Source organism: Platalea leucorodia (genome assembly GCF_965183815.1).
Source record: "Platalea leucorodia genome assembly, chromosome: 25".
Lineage (NCBI taxonomy): Eukaryota > Metazoa > Chordata > Aves > Pelecaniformes > Threskiornithidae > Platalea > Platalea leucorodia.
This window is the reverse complement of record NC_138847.1, coordinates 670,325-696,148: the sequence shown is the minus strand read 5'-3', so window position 1 is coordinate 696,148 and position 25,824 is coordinate 670,325. Positions and strand designations below refer to the sequence as shown.

The following is a 25,824-nucleotide window of genomic DNA, read 5'->3' as shown; positions in this document are numbered from 1 at the left end:
TAGCGCCATCCAGCGCAGCGCTTCGAGAAGACCATCTTCTCCACAGCTTTGAGAAAAAACAACCTCGTGCGCCTGCGCAGGGACTAAAGGCGCGAAAAGAGCTGAGGCGGGGACAAAAAGGCGCGAAAAGAGCAGAGGCGGGGGCAGCACGGCCGTGGCGAGCTGCACGTACACATTTGTGATCTGCGCATGCGTGGGAGCCCCTATATAAGGAGCGCACGTGCCCCTCGGCGGGGGCGGCAGCGGCGCGCGCGAGGCCACTCCTTCTGTTCCTGCACCCTCCAGGCTCACACCCCCCCCCCCCCCCCGCTTCGATCCCCGCCGGAACCTGAGGCCACCGAAGACCCTGCGGAAGATCACCGGACTCGAAGTGGTGGTGACAAACTCCTCCTTCTCCTTCTCTTTCTAACTCTCTCTCCCCTATTCTTTTCCTCTCCTCCCTTGCCCTCCCTCCTCCCTCCGTTCTCTTCTCCCCTCCAATAAAAGTAAAAGGTTGTACGGCATTTGACCTCGTTTGCGTCTTAATCTCGTCCTTGGGATCGTATCGAAACCTCTCCCGACATTGGATCGGGACAGCAGGGCCAACTCAATTGGCGGATCCCCTACTGTTGACTAACCAGGTGGCCCTTGCTAAATATGTGTCCCAATGTTTGAACGTCCCAGCACCCATTGCTCTCGGTGTAGTCTTTAACGCTCCGTTGTACTGTTTGTTTGATTTTCCCAGAGGCTGGTGCGTGATAGGGGATGTGATATATCCACTCAATGCCGTGCTCTTTGGCCCAGGTGTCTATGAGGTTGTTTCGGAAATGAGTCCCGTTGTCTGACTCCATTCTTTCTGGGGTGTCATGTCACCACAGGACTTGCTTTTCAAGACCCAGGACAGTGTTCCGGGCAGTGGCATGGGGCACAGGATATGTCTCCAGCCATCCGGTGGTTGCTTCCATCATTGTAAGCACATGGCGCTTGCCTTGGCAGGTTTGTGGGAGTGTGATATCATCAATCTGCCAGGCCTCTCCATATTTATATTTCAGTCATCGTCCTCCATACCAGAGAGCCTTGAACCGCTTTGCTTGCTTGATGCAGTGCATGTTTCACATCCATGGATAACCTGTGCAGTAGTGTCCATGGTCAAGTTCACCCCTCGATGACGGGCCCATCTATATGTTGCGTCTCTTCCTTGATGACCTGAGGTGTCATGGGTCCACCCAGCTAGAAATAATTCACCCTTCTGTTGCCAGTCCAGATGCACCTGAGCCACTTCAATCTTAGCAGCCTGATCCACCTGCTGATTATTTTGATGTTCTTCAGTGGCCCAACTCTTGGCTACATGAGCATCCAAGTGACGTGCTTTTACAGCCAGGTTTTCTACCCAGGCAGCAGTATCTTGCCACAGTGCAGCAGCCCAGATGGGTTTGCCTCTGCACTGCCAGTTGCTCTGCTTCCATTGCTGTAACCACCCCCACAGGCCATTTGCCACCATCCATGAGTCAGTATAGAGATCAAGTACCAGCCATTTTTCTCCTTCAGCAATATCCAAAGCCAGCTGGATGGCTTTCACCTCTGCAAACTGACTGAATTCACGTTCTCGTAGAATCATAGAGTCATAAAATCATAGAATAGTTTGGGTTGGAAGGGACCTTTAAAGATCATCTTACCTCAGCAAAGAAAGCTGTGGCACTCACCTGCATATTGTCAGGCTTGGTGCCGTGACTACCTCCCGGGGGAGCTTGTTCCACTGCTCCACTACCCTTTGGGTGAAGAACCTTTTCCTAATGTTCAACCTAAACCTCCCCTGGCATATCTTCCTGCTGTTCCCTCGGGTTCTATCATTGGTCACCAGGGAGAAGAGATCAGTACCTGCCCCTCCTCCTTCCCTCGTGAGGAAGCTGTAGACCGTGGTGAGGTCTCCCCTCAGTCTCCTCTTCTCCAGGCTGAACAGACCAAGTGACTTCAGCCGCTCCTCATACGGCTTCCCCTCTAAACCCTTTTACCATCTTTGTGGCTCTCCTCTGGACACTGTCCAGTAGCTTTGGGGTTTTTTTGTCCTGTGGCGCCCAACACTGCACACAGTACTCAAGGTGAGGCCGCACCAGTGCAGAGTAGAGTGGGACAATCACCTCCCTCGCCCGGCTGGCAATGCAGTGCTTGATGCACCCCAGGACACAGATGGCTCTCCTGGCTGCCAGGGCACACTGTTGGCTCATGTTCAACTTGCCGTTGACCAGAACCCCCAGATCCCTCTCCATGGGGCTGCTTTCCAGCCTCTCGTTCCCCAGTCTGTATGTACATCCAGGGTTGCCATGTCCCAGGTGCAAAATCTGACACTTGCCCTTGTTAAACCTCATACAGTTGGTGATTGCCCAGCTTTTTAATTTGTCTAGGCCCCTCTGCAGGGCCTCTCTGCCCTCAAGAGTGTCAGCGGCTCCTCCCAATCTTGTGTCATCAGCAAACTTTGATAACAAACCTTTGAGTCCTGCATCCAAGTCATTTATGAAGACATTAAAGAGCACTGGCCCCAACATGGATCCCTGGGGAACCCCGCTAGTGACTGGTCGCCAGCCCGATGTAACCCCATTTACTATAACCCTTTGAGCCCAACCCATCAGCCAATTGCTCACCCATTGCATTAGGTGTTTATCCAGCTGTATGCTGGACATTTTGTCCAGGAGTATACTGTGAGAGACAGTATCAAAGGCTTTACTGAAGTCCAAAAAGATGACATCGCCTGGCTTCCCTTGGTCAGCTAGGTGGGTAACCTTGTCATAGAAGGAAATCAAGTTTGTCAAGCAGGGCTTTCTCCTCGTGAACCCGTGCTGGCTGGGACCAATGACTGCGTTGTCTTTCAGGTGTTTTTCAATAACTCCCAGAAGAATTTTCTCCCTCATTTTGCCAGGCACAGAGGTGAGACTGACAGGCCTGTAGTTACCGGGGTCATCCCTGTTGCCCGTCTTGAAGACTGGGACAACGTTTGCCAGCTTCCAGTCAACTGGGACCTCCCCAGATTCCCAAGAGCATTGATAAATCATTGAGAGAGGTCTCGCTATGACATCAGCCAGCTCTTTAAGTACCCTCGGATGAATCCCGTCCGGCCCCATTGACTTATCCAGCTGGAGCAGCAAATCCTGCACAAGTTCGGGGTTGGTTGGGAGTTTGTCGTTCTTGCAGTCATGGTTCTCTAGCCCAGGGAACACTTCATCGGTGTTGAAGACGGAGGCAAAGAAAGCGTGAAACGTCTCTGCTTTGTCTATGTCCCTGTTTGTGAGGTGACCCTGCTCGTCAAGTAATGGGCCAATGTTATTTCCCGCCTGCCTTTTGCTATTTATTTATTTTAAAAAGCCCTTTTTATTGTCCTTGAGCTTTGAGCTTTGGTACTTTACCTTTAAGTACTGAAAGGCTGCAAGAACATCACTTTTCCTTACATCAGACTTCTCCAGGGAAGTCTGCAACTGGGTGTTACAGCTCCATCGCGCCATCTCCCACCTGATCTCCTTAGACAACCGGCTGCACACAGGCACAGAAGGATTTTTCCTATTTGCAAGCAAAGTAAAGCATGATAAAGTTTCAGAAACAATACAATACACTCCTCAAGCATAAGCTGCCTACAAGCTACCTCTAATGAAGTTGCCTTTCTACAAGGGATAATATGAGAAATGTTTTACATAGATAGCTACAGAAAGGTAGAGATCAACATAATTAAAGAATTGGCTAAACAGGCACTTGTCCTACTGAAGGACAGGCAAGCTTTTAGTCCCTGAAGCTCAAAGCAGCAGCACAGGTGAGAAGGATCTGAATGAGCTATGAGTAAGGGCAGGAGAAAACTGGAGAATAATGGAAAGGGCCTTTGTCTAGACAGTCTACTGGTAAGATGACTTTATTGTATCAGGAAATTGTAAATAAGATGACTTATTTATTTTATCAGGACAGGTGAAAATACATGAACGATTAGAGAAATTAAATACAGCATATAACAGGCAGAATAGTGGTAATGAAGTTACAGGGGAAGACTGATATTTCTGTGGAATATCCCTTTGGAAAGGTCATGGGATTGGTAGAGGTCTCTTGTGAGCGAGGACAAAGCAATGTTGCGCCTATCTCTGAAAGAAGCCAAAGGAGCAACCCAGGGAACCCCAGGCTGTACAAGCTCACTTTGGTGAGGAGTAAGCCATCAATGTCTCTTGGGTGGTATTTCTGGGACCTTTAAAGAGAAGGTGTCCAAAAGCAGTCAGCATGGACTTTCAAAGGGTAAAGCATGCCTCACCATGCTGACTGCCTTCATGATGAAGTAACTGCATTTGTGCATGAGGGGACAAGAGTGGATGTTGGTCACCTCAACTTCAGCAGGATTTGTGACGTGTTCTCCCTCACTATTCTTGTACCCAAGTTAGGACATTACATTCTGGAAGGGTAGACAAACAGATGGTTTAAACACCAGCTGGATGATTAGGCTGAGAGAGTAGTGGTGAAGGGGTCATACCCTACCTGAAGGCCAGTGGGACATACTGGGGCATCATGGGGCAGCACAGGGAACACTCCTGGGCCCTGTGCAGTCTGACAGCTGTATCCATGACCCAGAGGACGCAACTCTCACCATGTTTAGAAAGAACAAATGCCGGATTCTGCACCTTGGATGAAATAATGCCGGGCACAAGTATAGACTGGGAGGGGAGTGGCTGGAGAGCAGCCCTGCAGAGAGGGATCTGGGGGTGCTGGCTGGCAGGGGGTCAACAGGAGTCAGCAGTGTGCCCTGGCAGCCAAGAGGGCAAACCGCACCCTGGGGTGCAGTATAATGAGGGGCTCAAAAGAGGGGATGTTGTGGTTTAACCTCAGTCGGCAACTAAGCACCACCCAGCCGCTTGCTCACCCTCCCTCCCACAGTGGGAAGGGGGGGAGAATCAGAAAAAGAAAGTAAAACCCGTGGGTTGAGATAAAGACAGTTTAATATGACCGCAGAGGAAGGGGAAATAATAATAATAATAGTGATGTACAGAAGAAGAAGAAGAAGAAGAAGAAGAAGAAGAAGAAGAGAATATACCAAACAAGTGATGCACAGTCACCACCTGCTGACCAATGCCCAGAACGTCCCCAAGCAGCGATCACTGCCCCCTGGCAAACACCCTCCAGTTTCTATACTGAGCATGACGTCATATGGTGTGGAATAGCCCTTTGGCCAGTTTGGGTCAGCTGTCCTGGCTGTGCTCCCTCCCAGCTTCTTGCGCACCTGGCAGAGCATGGGAAGCTGAAAAGCACTTGACTAGTATAAACACTGCCTAGCGACAAGTAAAATAAAACATCATTGTGTTATCAACATTATTCTCATCCTAAATCCAAAACAGAGAACTATACCAGCTACTAGGAAGAAAATTAATTCTATCCCAGCTGAAACCAGGACAGAGGATTATCCCACTGTATTTAGCACTGGTGCAGACTCACTTGGAGTACTGTGTGCAGTTCTGGGCCCCACAACTGAAGAAGGATGTAAGGTACTTGAATGCATCCAGAGGAGGGCACCAAAGCTGGTGAAAGGGCTGGAAGAAATGTCCTCTGAGGAGTGGCTGAGGACACTGGGCTTGTCTAGTTTGGAGAAAAGGAGGTGGAGGGCTGACCTCATTGCCCTCTACAGCTTCCTGAGGAGGGGAAGTGGAGAGGGAGGTGTTGATTGCTTCAACCTGGGATCCAGGGACAGGACGTGGGGAACTGGTTCAAAGCTGCGCCAGGGGAGGTTTAGACTGGACATTAGGAAGCATTTCTTTACCAAGAGGGTGGTCAAACACTGGAACAGGCTTCCTAGAGAGGTGGTCGATGCCCCATGCATGTCAGTGTTTAAGAGGCATTTGGACAATGCCCTTAATAACATGATTTATCTTTTAGTCAGACCTGAAGTGGCCAGGTATTTGGACAAAGTGATCATTGTAGGTCCCTTCCAACTGAACTATTCTATTCTATGCTCTTCTGTTCTATTCTGTCCTGTTCTCTATATATACCTGTACAGGGTGGATCCCGCCAGCAGCTGGGCTCAGACGCTCAGTCTCCTCAGTAGCTGCCCGGGATACCAGCCTCCCCAGGTGCATGCACCTGGACATATGAGCCCCCTGAGGCTGCAACCCCATTCCAGATGCTGCTACAGACCACCCCCCACACACTTTCTTCAGGAAAGGGGGAGGGGGTGTAATAGGGACCAAGTATAACTTGTCTTCTTTCGTACTCTAAGTAATGACTGAAAGGTATGATGACTCCACACAGTCTGTCACACAATCTCATCTGACATCCGTCTGCACTGAAACACGGTTGCTTCCAAAGGGTTGCTCATTGCTATTGCTATCAAATGTCCTGACCTAAACGCAGAGCAAGAGAAGAGCATCTGGAAGAGATGTGTAACCTTTCTTTTGCATGCCAGTTATAGGTTGGGAGGAACCAGCCTCTAGTGTTTTCTCTTGTTTCCATTGACTCTAGAGGGAGCCTGGGGAAAACCAGTTCGCACAGGCACCTGCAGCCAAGTAGCTGAAACTCACTATTCAAGTCTCAAATCACTGATTTATTAAGGGTTTGTTGTTTGTTTGTTTGTTTTTTAATCAAAATAGACATCTAAGAGAAGGAAGCACAAGAAAACTATATGCAATAAAGACTGATGTTTTTCCCTTTGTCTTTATAATTGTTTTTAGACATGGAAAGGCGCAGAGCAGATGACTGCAAAAGTAGGATGATTCCAAGTGCAAGGGGAGGAGAGGGAGGGGAGGAGAGGGTGGGTTTGAAGCAGTGAAAGAGATCTTCTCCACAGGCTGTGTTGTCCCCTTAGGCTCTGTCCCAGGCCAGAATGGGTAGCACTTGCACAAGGAGTAAAATGGGAAGATCAGTAAAGGGCAGTGCTCCATGTTTGCACTGACATTTTAGCTTGGGGCTCAGGCTAGTCTTTGATCCCAAATGCCCGGCTTGTTCTTTGCCTCTAGTCTGGCATAGGGGAAGCTCTGCACTGGGTTCCTTTGGGAAGTTTTCTGAGATTAAACCACTGGCTGTATTTGAGCAAAAGCTCAAGCTCAGTCACCTACAGCAGTATGAGCGTAGTGAATCAGTGAATGAGAGGGGGCAGTCACAGTGTCCATTTTCTGGGTCAGTTTAAACACTCAAAGGGTTGTGTCTTCATACTCTCTTGGGTGACACCTCAGTTCTCTAAAATTGTTCTTCTCCTGAATGCACTTTCTTAGGGGAACCTGCAAATTTGCAGGCAGCTTACAACAAAGCAGCTTCTCTTCAGGCCCTGCATCGTCAAGCATGCAGCCAGCATATGCCATAGTGAGTGAAGAAAGATAGGGTATGCAAGTGAAGGATAGCCAGGTGAAGAAGGCCTTAGTGTGGCTTTGCACAGAGGTTATCCTCAGGACGGTGCATATAATGTAGGCGTAAACCACAGAGGTCAGTGTGAAGGAGCTCAGCAACACAGCGGAGAAGAGAGCAACGCTCATGTTTCATAGTAGCTGGTGCCCATGCGGGCTGCTCTCAGCAAAGGGATGATGCCGCAGAAGAAGCAGACTCTACAGTGGGCACAGAGGGTCTAATGGCATACAGGATGGTGGGGCTGAGCATGGAGAGAGATGCCGTTCCCCAGCAGCTAAAGATGAGCATGGGGCACACCCAGGAGCTGGTAAGGACAGAGTCGTGTGAGGGGTTGCAAATGGCCCTGCAGCAATCGAAACATATCACAACACATAGGTTAAACTCAGCTGTGCTGATGGAGAAGAAGGGACTTGTAAGCAGCTGCAGAGATATCTTAACCTCCAGCATGAGACTGACAAACATGTTAGGGGGAATGACCAGAGTGAACCAAATATCCAAGAAGGACAAGGTGCTGCGGAAGGGATGCCTGGGGGTGTGGCACTAGTGGTGCAGCCAAAGGATGGCAATGGTGACTGCATTCCCCATGACAGCGAGCAGATAAATCACCAGCAGCGGTGTGAAGAGGAGGATTTTCAGCTCTTGAAGGACTGAAAAGGCCTTCAGGAAATTATTCTTGCTCTGGTATGGTTGTGAGGATCCATTTTGGTACCCGGTCAGTTGAAGGTGTGGCAAGGGTAACTAATATCGTGCTTGGTGAAATTCCTCTTGTTACCTTTGTCAACCTTCCCTTCCCTTTTCTTAGGTTTCCTCTTCCTTCTTGAAATGGGAGACCGCAACTGCACTCTGTAGGGATTCTGCTTTTCTCTGTGTTTTTACCCAATGACATAAAACAAATATGGATGCAGCCCCCTTAGCTTCAGACACAGTAAATGCCTCTCCAGCCTTGCTGGTTTGCATGGGTATTCTGGACTGCCAGCTAAGAACTGCTATTTCTGGCAAAAGCTGTGCTAATTACATTACATTTCGAATGGTGGTGCAGCTGGGTATCAGGCCTGTGCCGGTGTGCAACCAGCGCACTTCAGTCATTAATCCCCTGTGTGGTCCAGGGACTCTCCCATCTCATCATCCACATTGACAAGAGGAGAGAGCGGTCTGAGACAGTGCTTCAACTTGAAACCAAGTGGCTGAGTTCAGTCAACCACCTTCAAAATTAACCCCTGCCGAAATGAGTTGCCTTCAAAATCAACTGTTGGACTGACTGGTGTGGGACTTCTCCAGGTGGGATTTCCAGACAGTCGTAGAGAATGCAGATCCTGCTGTGCCTAGACCAATTCCTGTGCATAAATGTGGGGATTAACATCCTGGGTGGAGAATCTGACTGTTTCCGAGATCCCTGTAGCAGCTCCTGCTGCAAAACAGAATAAAATTCAGTCAAGTAATTACTTATGATGCTTGCACATGCCAGAGAGGACACACAGGTCAACAGGCCAGCTGGATTGTATGAATTCAGTAGAACAGTTGTAAGGGGAGTGTCACCTGATCCAGTGGAAGACACCGCTGCCAGTAAGCCTTGCAAAGGAGACTCTTCCAACCTGCATAATTCCATGATTCAGTTAATCTTTCCCTTGGAGAGCTCTTCAAAGCAGAGGCTGAGGAAGAAAAAAAGTCAGAGGCAGAAGTAGCGATATAAAATATGCCAACACAAATTGAGACGATCCTCTGAGCAATGTTTCTCCACTCAAACCGTTGGTAGGTGTCATGCTTTAACCCTGGCCAGCAACTAAGCACCACACGGCCACTTGCTCACACTCCCCCAGTGGGACGGGGGTAAAATTGGAAGGGAAAAAGTGAGAAAGAAACTTGTGGGTTGAGATAAAAACAGTGTAATAATTAAGAAGAAATTTTTACAAGAATTCTACGGAAAAGAGGAAAAAAATAAAAGAGAGAGAAAATTAAAACCCAAGAAAAACAAGTGATGCAAATGAAAACAGTTGCTCACTAACAGATGCCCAGTTAGTCCCTGAGAAGCGGCCCCCCACCGCCAACCTCCCCCCTGGTTTATTGCTGAGTATGACGTCACAAGGTATGGAATATCCCTTTGGTCAGCTGGGGTCAGCTGTGCCAGCTGTGGCCCCTCCCAACTTCTTGTGCACCCCCAGCCTACTCACTGGTGGGGTGGGGTGAGAAGCAGAAAAGGCCTTGACTCTGTATAAGCACTGCTCAGCAGTATCAAAAACATCCCGTTGTTATCAACACTCTTTCCAGCACAAATCCAAAACAGAGCCCCATACTAGCTACTTGTCGTGGCTTAACCCCATCCAGCAACTAAGCACCACACTGCCGCTCGCTCACTCCCCCCCCGGTGGGATGGGGGAGAGAATCAGAAGAGTAAAAGTGAGAAAACTCATGGGTTGAGATAAAGACAGTTTAATAGGTAAAGCAAAAGCCGCGCGCACAAGCAAAGCAAAGCAAGGAATTCATTCGCTACTTCCCATCGGCAGGCAGGTGTTCAGCCATCCTCAGGAAAGCAGGGCTCCATCACGCGTAACGGTTACTTGGGAAGACAAACGCCATCACGCCCAATGTCCCCCCCTTCCTTCTTCTTCCCCCAGCTTATATACCGAGCATGACATCATATGGTATGGAATAGCCTTTGGGCCAGTCTGGGTCAGCTGTCCTGGCTGTGCTCCCTCCCAGCTTCTTGTGCACCTGGCAGAGCATGGGAAGCTCAAAAGTCCTTGACTAGTATAACCACTACTCAGCAATAAGTAAAACATCAGTGTGTTATCAACATTATTCTCATCCTAAATCCAAAACACAGCACTATACCAGCTACTAGGAAGAAAATTATCTCTACCCCAGCCAAAACCAGTACAGATGCCCATCCACAAGAAGGGCCAGAAGGAGGATCTGGAGAACTACAGGCCTGTCAGTCTGACCTTGATGCAAGGGAAGGTTATGGAGCAGATTATCTTGAGTGCCATCCCACAGTACATACAGGGCAACCGGGGGATCAGGCCCCGCCAGCGTGGGTTTATGAAAGGCAGGTCCTGCTTGACTGACCTGATCTCCTTCTATGACAAGGTGACCCGCTTAGTGGATGAGGGGAAGGCTGTGGATGTTGTCTACTTGGACTTTTGTAAAGCCTTTGACACGGTTTCCCACAGCATTCTCCTGGAGAAACTGGCTGCTCATGGCTTGGACAGGCATACTCTTTGCTGGGTAAAATCTGGCTGGATGACCAGGCCCAAAGAGTTGTGGTGAATGGAGTTCAATCCAGTTGGTGGCCAGTCACAAGTGGTGTTCCCCAGGGCTCAGTACTGGGACAAGTTCTGTTCAATATCTTTATCAACGACCTGGATGAGGGGATTGAGTGCACCCTCAGTGAGTTGGCAGGCAACACCAAGTTGGGCAGGAGTGTTGATCTGCTGGAGGGTAGAAAGGCCCTACAGAGGGATCTGGACAGGCTGGATTGATGGGCCAAGGCCAACTGTATGAGGGTCAACAAGGCTCAGGGCCGGGTCCTGCACTTCAGTCACAACAACCCCATGCAATGCTACAGGCTTGGGGAAGAGTGGCTGGAGAGCTACCTGGCTGAAAGGACCTGGAGCTGTTGGTCAACAGCCAGCTGAAGATGAGCCAGCAGTGTGCCCAGGTGGCCAAGCAGGCCGCTAGCATCCTGGCTTGCATCAGAAATAGTGTGGCCAGCAGGACTGAGGGATTGTACCCCTGTACTTGGCACTGGTGAGGCCACACCTCAAATGCTGTGTTCAGTTTTGGGTCCCTCACTACAAGGAAGACATTGAGGATGTTTGTCTTCTCCCTCTTTGTCTCTGGTGAGTTCATTGGCTGGCCTTCTTTGATAGTGGGGAGGAATCAGCACTCTCGAGGGTGATATCATCTCCTCCTTTAGTGGTCTTCAGGAGTCCACTTGGAGGACTTTATTAAATGAACAAAGGACTGTGCTGATCCACTTCAAACCAGTTCTTTCTTTTGTCCAGCCAGGAGGCTAGTACATGTTCTGTGGGTTGCCAGTGAAATGAAGACAAAACCAGTTTCTGTCCGCTCAGAGAAATTTTACCTTGAAAGTACATTTTTCTTTTGATTTATGAGACTGACTCATTGCAAATGGCTTCTGTGGGACATTCTGAACTGAGATGAACCCCTCCCAAATCACCTTCTCTGAGCCACTCCTCTTGGTTCCTTCTGCTACCCATGGGAAAAGTTTTCCTTTTGGGATTCACCATGTCCTAGGGTGGGTGACTCTATGCTCACCACTTAACAGATCTCTCTCCACTGACCACAGAAAAGGGCCTGAGATCAGATGCCTAATTTAGAGATTAGATGTCCGTTTAGATATTAAAATAGTTTAAGTTCCGTCCTAAGATTTTGACCTTAATTTAGACTATTGCTTTCGGATTCATCTGTGCAGAGCACCTCTGACAAGTCATCCCCTTTCTAATCTCTTCTTCCATTGGCCAAGAGGACCATGTGTTCATCTGGAGGAAGAAAGATGGTCCATGGAGGAAAACAGGTGATTCTAGAGTGATTTCAGCTGTCCACATTAAATGGGACGAGTTATACTTCCTGAACACCTTTGCAGCTGTTTTGGAGTGTTTCTTCCTCCTGACTCAGAAGTGAGGCTAGATGATGAGGTCAGGAGCAGGTACTGTAATAAAGATGTCTATACTTGGACAGAAGAGAACCCCTCTGTCAAGGAGCAGCAAGAGCAGAGCTGCTCCCTACGGGCAGGTGAGCAGGGAGCCGAGGGAGACACCATGGCTGGCAGCACAGGTGCCTCTCCAGCCAGGCCCCAGCCCTGCAGTATCTGAGCAAGGCAAGCAGGAGATGGTGGCCTGCAGTCAAGCCAGGAAGTCTGGCTTAGGGTGAGGTTCAGGTCCAGTGATCACCAAGCAGGCCCACAGCGATAAGGCAGTGCCAAGATCAAGCGAGGAAGTCAGGCTGCAGTTGGGGTCCAGATCAAAGGGCTCTGTGGCCAGACAAGAGCATGGGCATGGACACTGGCATGGGCATGGGCATGGGAGAGTCAGAGGCCGATCTGGAGACCAGTACTCCTACAGCATAGGGTAGGGTAGGGACTTAAGGCCTGGAGCTCCTAGGCCCATGACTGTGGATGGAGGCCTCAGCTGAGGCTGATCAGGGTCATTTAGGTTAATTAATTGCCTCAGGCCTCTGACATCCTCCAGACTTCAAGAGGAGTTGAACTGAGTCCATGTAGCTAAGCAGAGAAGTAAGCCTGAGGGGAGATAAAACGGAAGGACCTCCTGATGTTTGTTTTGCTGAAGACTCGGAAGAAGACAAAGCACTTTTGACCCCCTGAGTAGCCAGTGTCACCTCAGTCTCAAGGCCTGGAGAAAGAGTCTCTCTGACCATTCTGCTCCTCAGAAGTCCTTGTATCCAACTTGGGACTTTATGGCCTGTATGGTGTACAAGACTGGATGAAAAACTGGCTGGATTAGTGGTCCCATTGGGCAATGGGGAATGGTCCACACTCTACCCAAAGTCCAGCTACAAACAGAACTCTTTGGGAGTCTGCTCTGAGACCTCTCCTGTTTAGTAGCTTTACCAATGACCTGAGAAGTGTACGGGGTTGACCTCATCGAGTTTTTGGATGACACAAAACCAGAGGGAGGCAGTCAATTTGTTCAACGGGCAGACTGCCATTTCAAGGGAGCTAGACAGCAATGCCAATTCCTCTGGTGTTTGAGGAACAGGCCAAAAAGAAGTGTCCCGATCCATCCTGACAGAAGGAAACATGGGACAGACTAACCCTTTATAAAGATGATAGAGGAGACTGACTGGCTGGGTAGAAACATCTGCATCTGGAACCCCACCACCCCATACAAGAAAGACACTTCTAAGCTTTCATGAACTCAGCAGAGACCACTAGAGCACCTGAGTTGTGAGGACAAGCTGAGGAAAGTGGCTCTTGTTTAGCTTGATGAAGAGACAGCTTAAAGAGAAGGTACTAGCAGCCTTCCAGCACCTACCAGGAGATTACTGAAAAGACACAGCTGGGCTGTTTACAGAGGTGCATGGCAGAAAGACAAAAGACATGGTCATAACCTGAAACAGGGGAGATTCTGACCTGGAATAGGGAGAACACTGACCCTGAGGACAGACAGACATTGGACCAAGTTGCCCAGGCAGGCTACGGAATGTCCATCCTTTGAGGTTTTCAAGACCCCACGGGACACAGCCCTGACCACCAAGTCTGACTTCACTGGAGACCATGCTCTGAGCAGTTGCTTACCACAAATGGCATCCCAGGGTCCCCCTCTCCCTTTGCTTTCAGTGGAGAGACAAGGGAGCCTACTTGTCATGAGGTGCAAATCAACAGAGGTGGGAAGTGTCATGCCCTCTTGCTCCCCTTGACCTAAAGCCAGAGCAAAGGAGAACCCTGTGCAGCATTCCTTCAGGAGGGTGGAGTCCTAACTGGCAGTCTAGATCAGTAGCTGAGCTCACTTGAGCCCCCAGCAAGATAGGCACCTTTGCTGCTAGGAAAGGTTTGGGTTTCCTCTCTCCTGAACAGGCAGAGCCTGGCACCCCTGAGGGTGATCCATCCTGGCCCACATTACCAGCCTCCTCAGCTTGGAGGAAGTGGCTCCTTTCTCCCCACGGACCATTCAGGGAGCCTGGAAGGAGAAGCTGTGGCACATATCTCATTGTAGTTCTGCTCCATGAGTCTGAAGAGATCACGGCTCATTCCCCTGGCTCATTTCCACTCTTCCTAAGAGCACAGAGATCCAGGGGAGGGCAGCTCAGGGCTTTCATCCCCACAGGGCTTCAGCTGCACAGCGCTCACTTTCTGCGACACAAAGAGAGCCTTGAGCTGCAGCAGGAACCTTCAGGAGACTCTTCTATAATCCCAGGAGGCACTGCAGAGCTGGTGACATTCAGGAGCTCCTGAAGACTCACAGAAGGAGATGCTGATAGTGTGCAAGAGCAGAGCAATGACTGAGTCACGGGTCAGAGTCTGCAGGCAGAATTGGAAAGGGGAGGATGGAATGGGGAAGAGGCAGAGCAAGGCACCCAGATCTTGCCTTTCATCCTCCATTACCCTCAAAGGAAAGGTTATCACATCCTGCTGGGGATTACAGGTAGGTGCTGGATTTGCTGAGGCAGAGATACAGGCAGCGTGGTTGTCAGTACAGTCAGAGCTGTGGGGGATAAGCTAATGGGCACTCACGCACCTCAGTGGACATGAAGAGGTTGGGGCAGAGTGTATGGGGCCAGTGTGCCAATACATGTCCCTTATTTCCTCAGCTCTCTTCATCTCTCTCTGTCTCTTTCTCCTTCTTGCTTCTATCTTAGGGATCGATCTCAATCCCTCACCTCTCTCACAGCTGTCTCTCAGCCATCCACATGGGATGTGACTTACTGGGAGCAGTGAATCTGAGGCACCCTCCCCATAGAAGCACCTTCAGGAACAAGGCATGCCAGTGTATGCTGGGTGAATCACTGAGTAAAAGGGCTCCTCCATCCCAGGAACTCTCTGGGCTGCCTAGGTGCCTGCCTTGGTCATCTCCAGCTCTCTGTAAATGGTATAAAGTTTTGACACAGGGAATCATCAGGCACAGTGTTTTGTCTGACCTGAGCATTATGAAAGCCCAAGGAGGAGGCGTGGGCAAAGTGCTCTCTCTTTTAGCCAAGGACGTTCCCTGGGCAGGCAATCCGGCATGTATCAGGCATGTACTGGAAACCTGTGCTTGATGATGATCCTGCACTGCCCCAGCCCCACTCACCCTCAGGACAATCCTCTGTCTTCATTGCAATGCTGAGCAGGGAGCCCTGAGAACTCAGATGGGAATACTGAGGTCCAGGTGCTGTGCTGCTGCAGGGAGGCAGCCCAAATGCATTCAGAAATTGAAGGTGAGGAGGAAAAGATGTTCAGAAAATGATCATAGAATCATAGAATCATTAAGGTTGGAAAAGACCCTTAAGATCATCGAGTCCAACCGTTAACCCAGCACTGCCAAGTCCACCACTAAACCATGTCCTCAAGCACCACGTCACCCCTGTCCTTTTCCCCTCCTCCTCATGCAGCATCACTTTTCCTCATTTGGCTTAGACAGCTCAGGTACCTTGTCTCTGGAATTCAGTTTTCCCTGCCCTTCTCTCCCAAGTTCCCATCTGCTTGTACATCTCCTGTCTAACAGACCCTTTGCAGTGCCTTCAACTACCAAGCTGGTAACTCCTGGCCACTCTTGGTCAGTGGAAAGAGATGGACTGTCCAGGGACAGAATTGTCTCATCAGAAAGCAACTGTTTCAGGGAGTTGAGACCACTAATCCTGTTCAGGGTCCATTCTTCCCCAGAGTGAAGAAACAGTCTATGGCACAATGTGTTCCCTCAAAGGCTTTTTCACATGATGGGGCTTTTCTGTCTGGCCCATCTTTCTGTTGCTTGAAAGCAGGACTTGGCTAATGCCTATGCTGGGTACTACTGGGAAGAACTTCATGTGTCATAATCTAATGTGAGCAAATGAACATTCTCTTTTATTCCACAGAAAGAGGTGCCTCAATGCAGTAACTCATCTCTCTCATCAGAGGAGATTCTTCTAAGAAGAGCAGTTCGGGTCTCTTGAAGAACCTGTTCCTGCCCTTTCACTAGGAATGGAGCCCCTAAACTAAGTGGGAATTCAGTCAGATGAGGGAAAACCTCCATGTGGTCTCTGGCAATGACTTCTTCCCAATTCCTTTTTACAACAAACACAGAAGCGCATGCCCTTCCTCAGGTTCCCGTCCTGTCAAGTTGGGAAAAGAAGGTCCTACAGCACTTCATGGAGAAAGAGGAATGGGACAACCAGACATCACCAGTGGAGTTCCTCCTGCTGGGACTGAGTAATGTCCACAAGCTTCAGATCCCTCTCTTTCTCCACTCTCTCATGATCTACATGGTGACTGTGTTTGTTAACATCCTCATTGTTGTGCTGGTGGTGGCAGATTGGCATCTTCACACTCCCATGTACATCTTCCTGGGGAATTTCTCCAGTGTGGAAATCTGCTATACCTCCACTATCCTGCCCAGGCTGCTGGCCAGCTTCCTAACCAGGGACAGAACCATTTCTGCTCAAGGCTGCGTGACACAATTCTTTTTTTTTGCCTGTTGTGCAGGTACCGAGTGTTATCTGTTGGCCATCATGTCCTATGATCGGTACTTGGCCATATGCCACCCCCTGCTCTATGCCAGCCTCATGCAGCAGAAGCTCTGTTTCCAGCTGGCGGCTGGGTCTTGGCTAGCAGGATTACTAATGTCTACCGTAGTCACTGGGCTACTTTCCAACTTACACTTCTGCGGTCCCAATGCAATTGATCACTTCTTCTGTGATTTTGCCCCATTGCTGGAGCTCGCCTGCAGTGACACCACGGTGCTTAGACTGGTTACTTTCATCATCTGCTTTCTGGATGTGGTCTTCCCCTTTGTGTTCACCTTGGTATCCTATATCTGCATGATAGCTGCGATCCTGAGGATCCCAGCCGCCACGGGGAGGCAGAAGGCCTTCTCCACCTGCTCCTCTCACCTCAGCGTGGTCACTGTTTTCTATGGTACCCTCATCGTTGCCTATATGATACCCAGAACAGCCTCACTGAGGCAGCTCAAGACAGTGCTATCCTTTTTCTACACCATCCTCACGCCCATGGCCAATCCACTCCTCTACAGCCTGCGGAACAGGCAAGTCAAGGGGGCTCTTGGAAATGCCCTCAGAAAGACTGTGGCCTGCATCGAGAGCTCCTACCAGTTGTGACCCACCAGGAATAAACAGGTTGTGGTTGTGTCAAGTGTGGACAACTCAGAAGTGCATATTTTGTGTACCAGGTATATCTTTAGAAGTGCAGAATCTGGGGACTGTTTGGAGAATGAGAAGTGGGAAAAGAGAATTGGTGTCTTAAGGAAACACAGGTCTGGTGCTGAAGAGTGTAAAAAACTTCCCTGGCTTGCTTCTTGCTTTAAAGTAACCACAGTTGTGATCCTGCAAGTGGGAGCTGTTGAAATGCCACCTGCCCAGGACTGACAGAAAACTTACTCTAAACATGCTGTTTTCTCTTCTGTTACCCAGCCAAGCTGAGGGGTGGGGGTTCCTGTGTGTCTGGGATTCCGCAGGACATCTTCATATTGACCGTGAGAAGGGGGCAGCTGAATCAAGCCCTTCCACTGGACATGTCTAGATCTGAGTAGATGAATCCCATCCCTCCTGTTCTCTGCGCTGTCTAGCAGAGGAGAACTGTGAAAGCTAGTCTGATAGGACCAGCCCCTCTGGAGAAAAAAAAAAAAAGAAAAGTAGATCCTTCTTCAGAAGAAGGGTACCTGAGTTGGGTATCACCTTCCCAAATTTTTTACCACAGAAATCATTACTTTCCCCTTCTTTCCTTCTCCTAATCTGACCCCCCTCCAGTCCCCCTCCCCCAATGTAATTACTTATTTGTTTCCCACTGGCTGACTTAGATATTGCAACCTGAGTCCTCCTGTTTTCTTCTTTCTTGCAAAAGAGAGCAAGGTCATGCTCATGGGGCACGACTGAGGACATCCACCCCCAGCAGTGGGCTTTCCCCATTTCCTAGCCTGAGGCATGCGCACAAGATGGAAATGTCTCCATCACCCCTGATTGAAATGTCTCCATTTCCCTGATGGAAATGTCTCCATCACCCCTGATTTGCGCAAGGGCCTTCAGCCCTGACGTATTCCCACAACACACTTATTCCTCCTCCACCCACAGACATAAATCCCTTCCCACTTCCAGGCTCAAATCATGGCTGCAAGAAGTTGATGCATTCCAGAAGAGGCCTTGAGCTTCTTGGGGTGGGATGCCATCGGAGCCATCATGCGCATCATCGGAGCCATCATGCGCTGGGATGCCATCGGAGCCTGGGGGCACATCAGTCCAGGGAGGGCATTTCCCTCACCCTGTTGCACTGCTGCTGCTGCAGAGTTGGGGACAGGTGTGGCACAGATGGCTGTTGCCCTGGGTGGCAGAGGAGGCTCAGGGGAAAGGATTTTCTCCTCTCCATTGACCCATCCTGGAGCGGGCCAGAGTGTGGGAGCAGCACCTGCAGCAAGAGCCTCCTTCTGCCCCATTGCCCTGCAGAGACCTTGAAGGGGCAGCGCTCTGCAGTGCAGCCCTGTGCCAGGATCAGGCCCCAGCAGAGAGGCAGTCCCAACTTGCCCCACATCAGAAGGATTCAAGTGCTGTTTGCTGCAGAGGGTCCCTGGGCACCCAGGGGAATACAGGACTTGTCATAGGCACATCACGGGAGGAGAGTGCCTCTCCTGCTGGCAGGTGTCAAGGGGATGTAGCTCAGTGGCAGAGCACCTGCTTTGCATGTGGGAGGTCCTGGGTTCAATCCCCAGCATCTCCAGGGGTACTTTTGCCCTGACTCCCCAGCCTCAGGCAGGTGCGGGCTGGAGCTCGGGCACTGGTCCTCTCCAGGCCCTGTGGGCCTGCCCTGCCCACCCAGGGCTTGCCTGTGAGGTGAGGAGGGCTGTGGGAGGGCTGTGTGTGCTGCTTCTGCTGAGCCCCCTCTTGGAGGAGAAGCAGGCAGCTGTGGTGGACCTGAGCTCAGGTCACTGCCCTGCACCACAGGCCCACCCCACCGCCCAGGGACAATGCTTGGCAGCAGAGTGTGGGGAGACCTCAGGGAGGGGAAAGGTGTCAGCAGCACACTAGGAATCATTTCTGGCTGCACTGAGAGATGTGGTGTGAGGGTGCTGGTCCAGCCCAGGCGTCCTTTGGGACCAGGGCCACACTGCCCTGGTGGCTTTCCAGGGATAAGGGTCTGACATTGTCCTGGAGATCCCATACCGCATAGGGAAGCGCTCCTCTGTGCCAGCAGGTAGGGCTGTCTGAGTTGGACGAGCCTGGGCAGGGCTGTGGGACTCCCAGCTGGAGGAATGACATTTCTTATCCTGACCCTGTCTCCAGGTCCTTCTCCTTCCACCATCACCACTGGCTTAAGCAGAGCCTCAGCTCAGGGCATGTGGAGCTCCTGAGGTCAGACACAGCCCTGCAGAGGTGGGGCTGGTAGGGCTGGTGCCCACCTCTTGTTCCTGGGGTGTTTGGTGTCTCTGTCGATGCTGCGCTGGTGGGATCAGGGAGGCACAGGCCTGTCCACAGCCGTGTACAGGCGGGAAGGGCCAGATGGTGCCTTGGCTGCTCCCCCAGCTAAAACACCCACAACCAAAACGGAGTGTGAGACACGGCCTTTCACTGAAGGGTGCTCAGCCCCCGGGAACAGTGAGCCCAAACTAAGAGAAATAAGGCTGCCCTCCTGTTGGCTTTCCACACCCATGCTCTGCCCAGTGTGGGGCAGCAGTGCTGAGAGTCGGGGGTCTCACTGTGACCCCCCTCAGGTAGGTCCTCAGGAGCTGCAGGAGCAAGCACAGATCTGGGGCACAGTGACAATCCTGCTTTGCTGCATAGAATGGACCCAGCCCACAGGGCCAGACTGTTCACGTCCAAGAATGCCAGGGCTGGAGCTTATCCCAGTGGGAGTTTTCTAGGGGATGGAGGCTTTTTTTTCATGCCCATGCATATCACCCATCACCGTGGGAGTCTCGCCCTGGGAACACTGCTCTCCTGTGGCAGCTGCCAGCAGGAAGGCTCCAGGGTATGGAGCAGAGGGATGTGTGAGCCTGGGATTCCTCCAGATCCCCCCAGGGGTGGAGGAGCTCCCAGCAGGGAATGGGGCAATGCAGAAGTGGGAGAGGATGTTGGTGACAGCCGCCTCCTCCCCTCTTCTCTAGGGCCAGATCCTGCTGTTGGCAGCAGTACTAAGCTGCAGCAACTCCCCATAGGGAGCCAACCCACCTTCCAGCCTGCAGCAGAGGAGCCTTTCAGGGAAGAGCTGGAGGGGTGTGGAGACCCACCAGTGGGAGCAGGGAGGGCAGTTTGGGCACCAGGTCCTGCCCAAGTATCAAACTCTTCTCCCCTCCTGGCTTCTGTGCTTTTTCTGTCCATGGGCGCAGGGGCTGGTGAAAGCCCCAGCCAAGGGAGAGGGACCCTGGCTCAGCTCCCAGCAGCACCTGTTTTAGGGGAGGGACACAAAATCTCCTCTGCCATGGGAACGTGCCCACATGAGCATCCTCCTGGATGGGTCCTTCTCCAGGCCAGGGGCCAGACCACGGCTTTTGGCTGCAGCACACATCTCGTGGGGATCCTTTCTCCATCCCCCGGCCCTTCAACAGCGCTGAGGGAAAGGTGCCCCCATCCCCCCTGCTCCCATCCCTCCTGTACCTGCACACAAGTACTGCCCCAACACAAATCCAAACTGACACCCCTGGCGAGGCAGCAGGAGGGCAGGGGTGGGGGCTGGAGGGGAGCAGGAGGAGGGGATCCCAGGGCTGCTGTGGGGCCTTACAGCCCCTGCTCAGGAAGAAGGCAGCTCTGTGCCTGTGACAAGAGTGCTCGGGGGTCTGCGAGGGCCCAAGGCAGCAGAAACAGCCCATGGAGACTGGGGTCCTGGCAGAGCATGAGGAGAGGGAATTCCAGCCCCGTGTGTCCCAGAAAGTGGCTCTGCACCCTGTGCTGGGGCAGTGTGGAGCACAGCTGCCTCTTAACCATTGTTAAAGCCATTTTGACTAGAAACTGCCTGTGGCCAGCAGGATGGAAATGGCTCTGTCAGCAGGATTATTCCCCAGGCACCAGGGGCTCTCGCAGCCCCACAGCCTGACCCCGAGCCTGCTGTCCCTGAGATGCGCCCCTTCCCTACCACTGTGCCTTTGTTCTCTGCTCCCCTGATCAGCCCCAGGGAGATGACCCGACACCTGGGCAGGCAAGCAGCAGCTCTGGGTCAAAGCCCCCAGAGACTTTTAATAAGAACCAATATGGATGCACAGTGTGAAAATGGGAATAAAAATAGAGGAAACTCCCAGCCATTTCTGCTGCCCGTGGTAAAGGGAGATGGTTCCCTGGTGCTCACAGCTCTCCCAGCTGCACAGGCCTCTCCTCCCTCCTGCCTGCACCCAGCTGCACAGCAGGGATGGGCTCTCCTGGCCTGGGGCTCAGGGACTGTTGGGCACCAAGCTCCGCTGTCACAGCCTTTGTGTCCTCACGGGGATGTGCCACAGACACCTCCTCAGCATCATCATAGCCCATGCTCCCCAGGGACACGGACGAGGTGTCTCCTTCAGCTCCAGGGACACCAGCACTTCTCCGGCAGTGCAGGCTGCTCACTGCAAACAGCAAGGCAGGACATTGCAGTTTGCCCCATGGGGTCTGTACATCACCTTCCTCCCCACTCCTCACCACATTCAGCTCCTTCTCCCACCCCAAGTCCCTCCAAGGAAAACTCCTGGGTCAGGTTCCCCCTTCCCAGGAGGTCTGGGTGTCAGTACGGTAGTGACTTGGGTGGCACCAGGGATGGCACCCCAGGAACCAGCAGCGCTATCTTTCCCTCTCACCTCCGAATGCATCCCTGGGCCCCGCTCCCTCCTCTGGTGCCCCGGGCATTTCCCAAGCTCCCTGCCCAGGGGCAGCATCATCCCCAGGGTCAGAAACCTCCCTGGCATCATCATAGCCATCCACTGGGTCACCTCCGGGCAGGACAAGAACATCTGAAAGGAGAGGGCAGCTGGTGACAGTGAGAAGACACATCCTGCAGAGCAGAGGAGACTAGGATGCACAGGGACATAGGGCTGACACACTGGCATTGGCAGCACCACAGGAGACCCCCATGTCCTCCCCATCTGTGATGGTGACACTCAGTGACACCTCTGTCCTTCACATGGCTGCAGGGAGATCAACCCCTTCCTGCCTCCATTACCTGGTGCTGATCCCACACCATCCTCCTCCTCGCTGTCCCCAGGGGAGGGCTGCAGCTGGGTCAGGGACTCCTCTGAATAGGAGCCTGGCGAGATGCACAGCGGGTGTTAGGGAGCGAGCCCCACGGACCTGTCTCATGGTCAAGCGCTGCTGGGGAAGGGGGAAACACAGAGCTGGGGCTGCATGGGGAGGAGGGCTGGGAATCACCCTGCTCCCCCGGGGCAAACACCGTCTCAAAGGTGCTCCCAGAGCTGCCCTAGCGCAGCCCCTTCCCTCACTCCTCGGGTGTCACGTGGGGTGCAGGGGCAGGAAGAGAGGGGCTGTCCAGCTGGGATGGGCAAAGCTGGTTGGTAGGAAGCTCCTCTCCCGGGCCCAGGACCCGGATGCTCTCCCCACAGACCACACGGCCCCAGCGCTGCAGGGACCATGGGCCGGGAGGCTTCAGGGGATCAGCCCTGTGTTGGGGCCAGGGGAAAGGGTCCTGCAGATCGCCCTCCAGGGAGGACCCACACCCACCTGAGCGACCAAACCTTGCCTGCTTCTCCCACACTGGGCTGTAACCAACCTCCTCATACACGGCCTCGGGGAAGAGCTCATGAGCCCTCCTGGAGCCTGGGGACAGAGGCAGGGCTGGCACAAGGACAGGCAGAGGGGCGATGGGACCCCACTGTGCTCCCCCAAACCTGTTCCTTTGGCCAGCCCAGGACTGGTCCGACAGCACAGCCCCATTGTACTGTCCAGGCACGGCTGCCACATCCCCAGTGAGGGCAACATTGCTGTGGAGATTATCTGGGGCAGCATCACTCTCACATCATCCTTTCGGAGACAGCGCTCATGCCCCTCTGGCCCCTGGGTCTTTCCCCCCTTGTCTGACCTTGGAGCGGCTCCCATGTTTCCTCACCACCTGGAGCTGCCCCTTATCTGCCCCATGGTCCTATAGCAGGGCCCCTGCCCTGCTTGGGGATGGACAAGGATGGGCAGGGCTGGGCAGAGGGACAGCTTGGGGGCCTGACACCATGGAGATGGACTCTACTGCCCCATGCTCCTCCTGCCATCTGCCTTGCCCCAGAGCCCCCTCCAGCACTACCCAGAGCACTGCCAGCCTTGGCCATCTCCACTCTGCCATTTCTCTCCTCGCCCCATCACTACCTCCCCCTGCCTCTGGGCTCTCTCCACCCCTTGCTGCTGGTGCCCCATGGCCAGGCAGTCAATGGGGTGGTGCATGGGACAGGTGGCAGCACACAGTCTCATCCCCCCAGCTCTGCCTGTGCCCCTCAGTGACACCCTGCAGCACCCCACAGCCCTTCCAGGAGGCATGGTCCCTGGGACTGCTATGGAAGGACCCACCTCTGCACCCAGCCCTGGCGCTTAGCACTTGCCCAGCCAGGAGGGCCAGGAGCAGGCAGAGAAGGGCCCCCAGGATGATGCAGATGATGACGGGCACTGAGACTCTCCCGCTGCTGGTCAAACGACCTCGGGTAGGATCTGCATGGGCAAGAACATGGAAGGGGCAACACCAGGCCTGGGAGAGGTGGGGGCAGCACCAGTCCTGACTCCCATCACTCAAGGCCGCACAGGGTGGAAGACCCCAGGGCTGAGTAATGGGGAAGCTTCCACCCTGCTGAGGAAATTACAGCCCTCCCCAACTCTCCCACCACCACCCCAGAGCCTCCTCCTGGGAGTTTCACACCCCAGCAAGGAGCCCCTTCCATCCAGCTGTGGGTCACAGCCTGGTGCTGGGGATACCCAGCCTCAGGCGGGAGGACAAGTTACCTGCTCGGGGTGGGGATGCTGCTGTCCTGGCTGGAGCTGCAGAGGAGGAAAAGGAGAGCTGGGCTGAGAGGACGGGTGTGTGGGTACTGGGGAGCCTCCTTCCCAACACGCCCTGGGTGTGTCTGGAGATGTCCCTGACACACCCCACCCAAACTGCCCCTCCAGTAGTGCTAGAAAGGGAGGCCGGGACAGGGCCCACGGCCTCTGCTCTGGGCAGCAGGCAGGGTGGCACAGGCAGCCCAGGGGACAGCCCTGGGGCTGCAGGGCCCCCCAGGCAGTGGCCTGAGGACACCCAGCTCCACTGAGGCTGCTCCCCACCTGGCGCCAGGCTCCTGCACTCTGCAGGAATGGTCTCGCTCTTGGGAGGTCAGGGGCCATGCCAGGACCAAGTGGGTGAACGGCCTTCTCTAGCTCCCTGCCAACACCTGAGCAAGAGGTCCCCGTCCTGCCGCTCACCTGAGCAGCGCACAGCAGCGTCTTCATTATGCCGGCAAGCACCGCCATCCCCGGGCCGGGCCCAGCAGTGCTGCAGGGACAGCTCCATCCCCCGGCACTCCACCTGCTCCAGCCAGATGGGGCCTTGCCCCATCCCAAATGCAGCCTCATTCAGGGCAAGACAGTTTAATATGTGGAGGAGTGGATCTCACAGCAGGAGATCGATGCCCAGCCTGTCTCTGAGCAAAGGATATTTTGGAGAACACACCCTCCTCCCCAGTTTTATTGCTGACCATGACATCATATGGCATGGAATATTGATTTGGTCAGCTGGGGTCAGCTATCCTGGTTTTCGTCCTCATAGTCAGGGCAGAGCGAGAAACAGAGAAGGCCTTGATGCTGTGCACGCACTGCTCAGCAATAGCTACAATGTCGGTGTGCTGTCAAAGCTGTTTTGGCCACCAAGGCAAAGCACAGCACCACAGGGACTGCTAAGAAGAAAATTAACTTCATCTCAGCCAGACCCAGTAAAATCTCTACCCCTTATTCCATACTGTGTGCATCCTGCTCAGCTCCTACAGTATTCAATACATTTCCATCCACCACCACCACTCCCTTCCCCATCCTTTGACAGGACATAGATACAGCATACTGGGTTTGCCTGGTCTGGCTCAGGTGGACGTGGACAAGTCCCAGCGCACTCCTGACTTCTCCCCTCACTCAGTCAGCCAGAGCTTTTTGAAGCATTCAGTCAGATTATCAACCTCAGGACAAGGAATCACATGTATCACGAGCCCACACCCCACACTGGTCTTACAGGTAGCTGTCAGATCCCCCACAACCCTGGGGAAAGGGAGTTCCCCACCAGCACCCTTCCCCTCTCTTTGGCACCTCAAAATCCAGTTTGCTGTTCATGGGATCATTGGCTAGTTGCTCTCGTTCACATGGGCTTTGCTCAGATCCTCTGTGGGTCTTTTCCATATGGTCCCCATGCACATATTCTTCTGAAGTTGGCATTTTGTCCTGTTTTTTTTCATGTTCACAGACAGCATTGCCTGTGTCTTGCAGCAGAGAGAAAAGCTGAGAGTCTTCCCCAGTTCACCCTGTGTGGCCATCCTGCTGGGCTGGGCTGGGATGCGGGAGCCTCCTAGGCTGGTTCACAGGACTGGGCTCTTCTTTGTATGCTGACAGGATTTGTGCCAAGGGCCCCTTGGTGGCCTCCTGGGAGGGGGCCATAGCCCTCAGGAATGTTCCAGCTTGGCTGTGTCCTCACCATGCTCCTGAAGTTCCCCCCACCCCAGCCCATGTCTGGGCTGCTTCTGCAGCCTGGTAAAGTGCGGGACCTCGACCCACCCTTGTACTTTGCTTTCTATTCACATTTAAACTCTGATTGTTCCTTCTGGTAGCTCTTATCAAAGAAGGTTTTCTCCATTTTATACCTATGTTGCAATGGCTATATAGACTCAATTTCTCTGCCTTTATAAATGTTTACATATATCTATATAAATG

At 52.6% G+C, this 25,824-nt stretch overlaps 2 protein-coding genes across 2 annotated transcripts in view; one reads left to right on the top strand and one right to left on the bottom strand.

Moving 5' to 3' along the window:
• LOC309600793 (olfactory receptor 14C36-like) overlaps window positions 1-25,824 on the bottom strand; it is a gene marked incomplete at both ends in the record, with an annotated part of 247,700 nt that overhangs the window by 29,283 nt on the left and 192,593 nt on the right. The window lies entirely within an intron of this gene.
• LOC309600777 (olfactory receptor 10A7-like) lies at window positions 16,132-17,097 on the top strand (the record flags this gene model as incomplete). The annotated part of the gene is made up of 1 exon (XM_082333365.1): window positions 16,132-17,097. The coding sequence occupies one exon, from the start codon at window positions 16,132-16,134 to the stop codon at window positions 17,095-17,097; it is 966 nt and encodes a 321-aa protein (XP_082189491.1).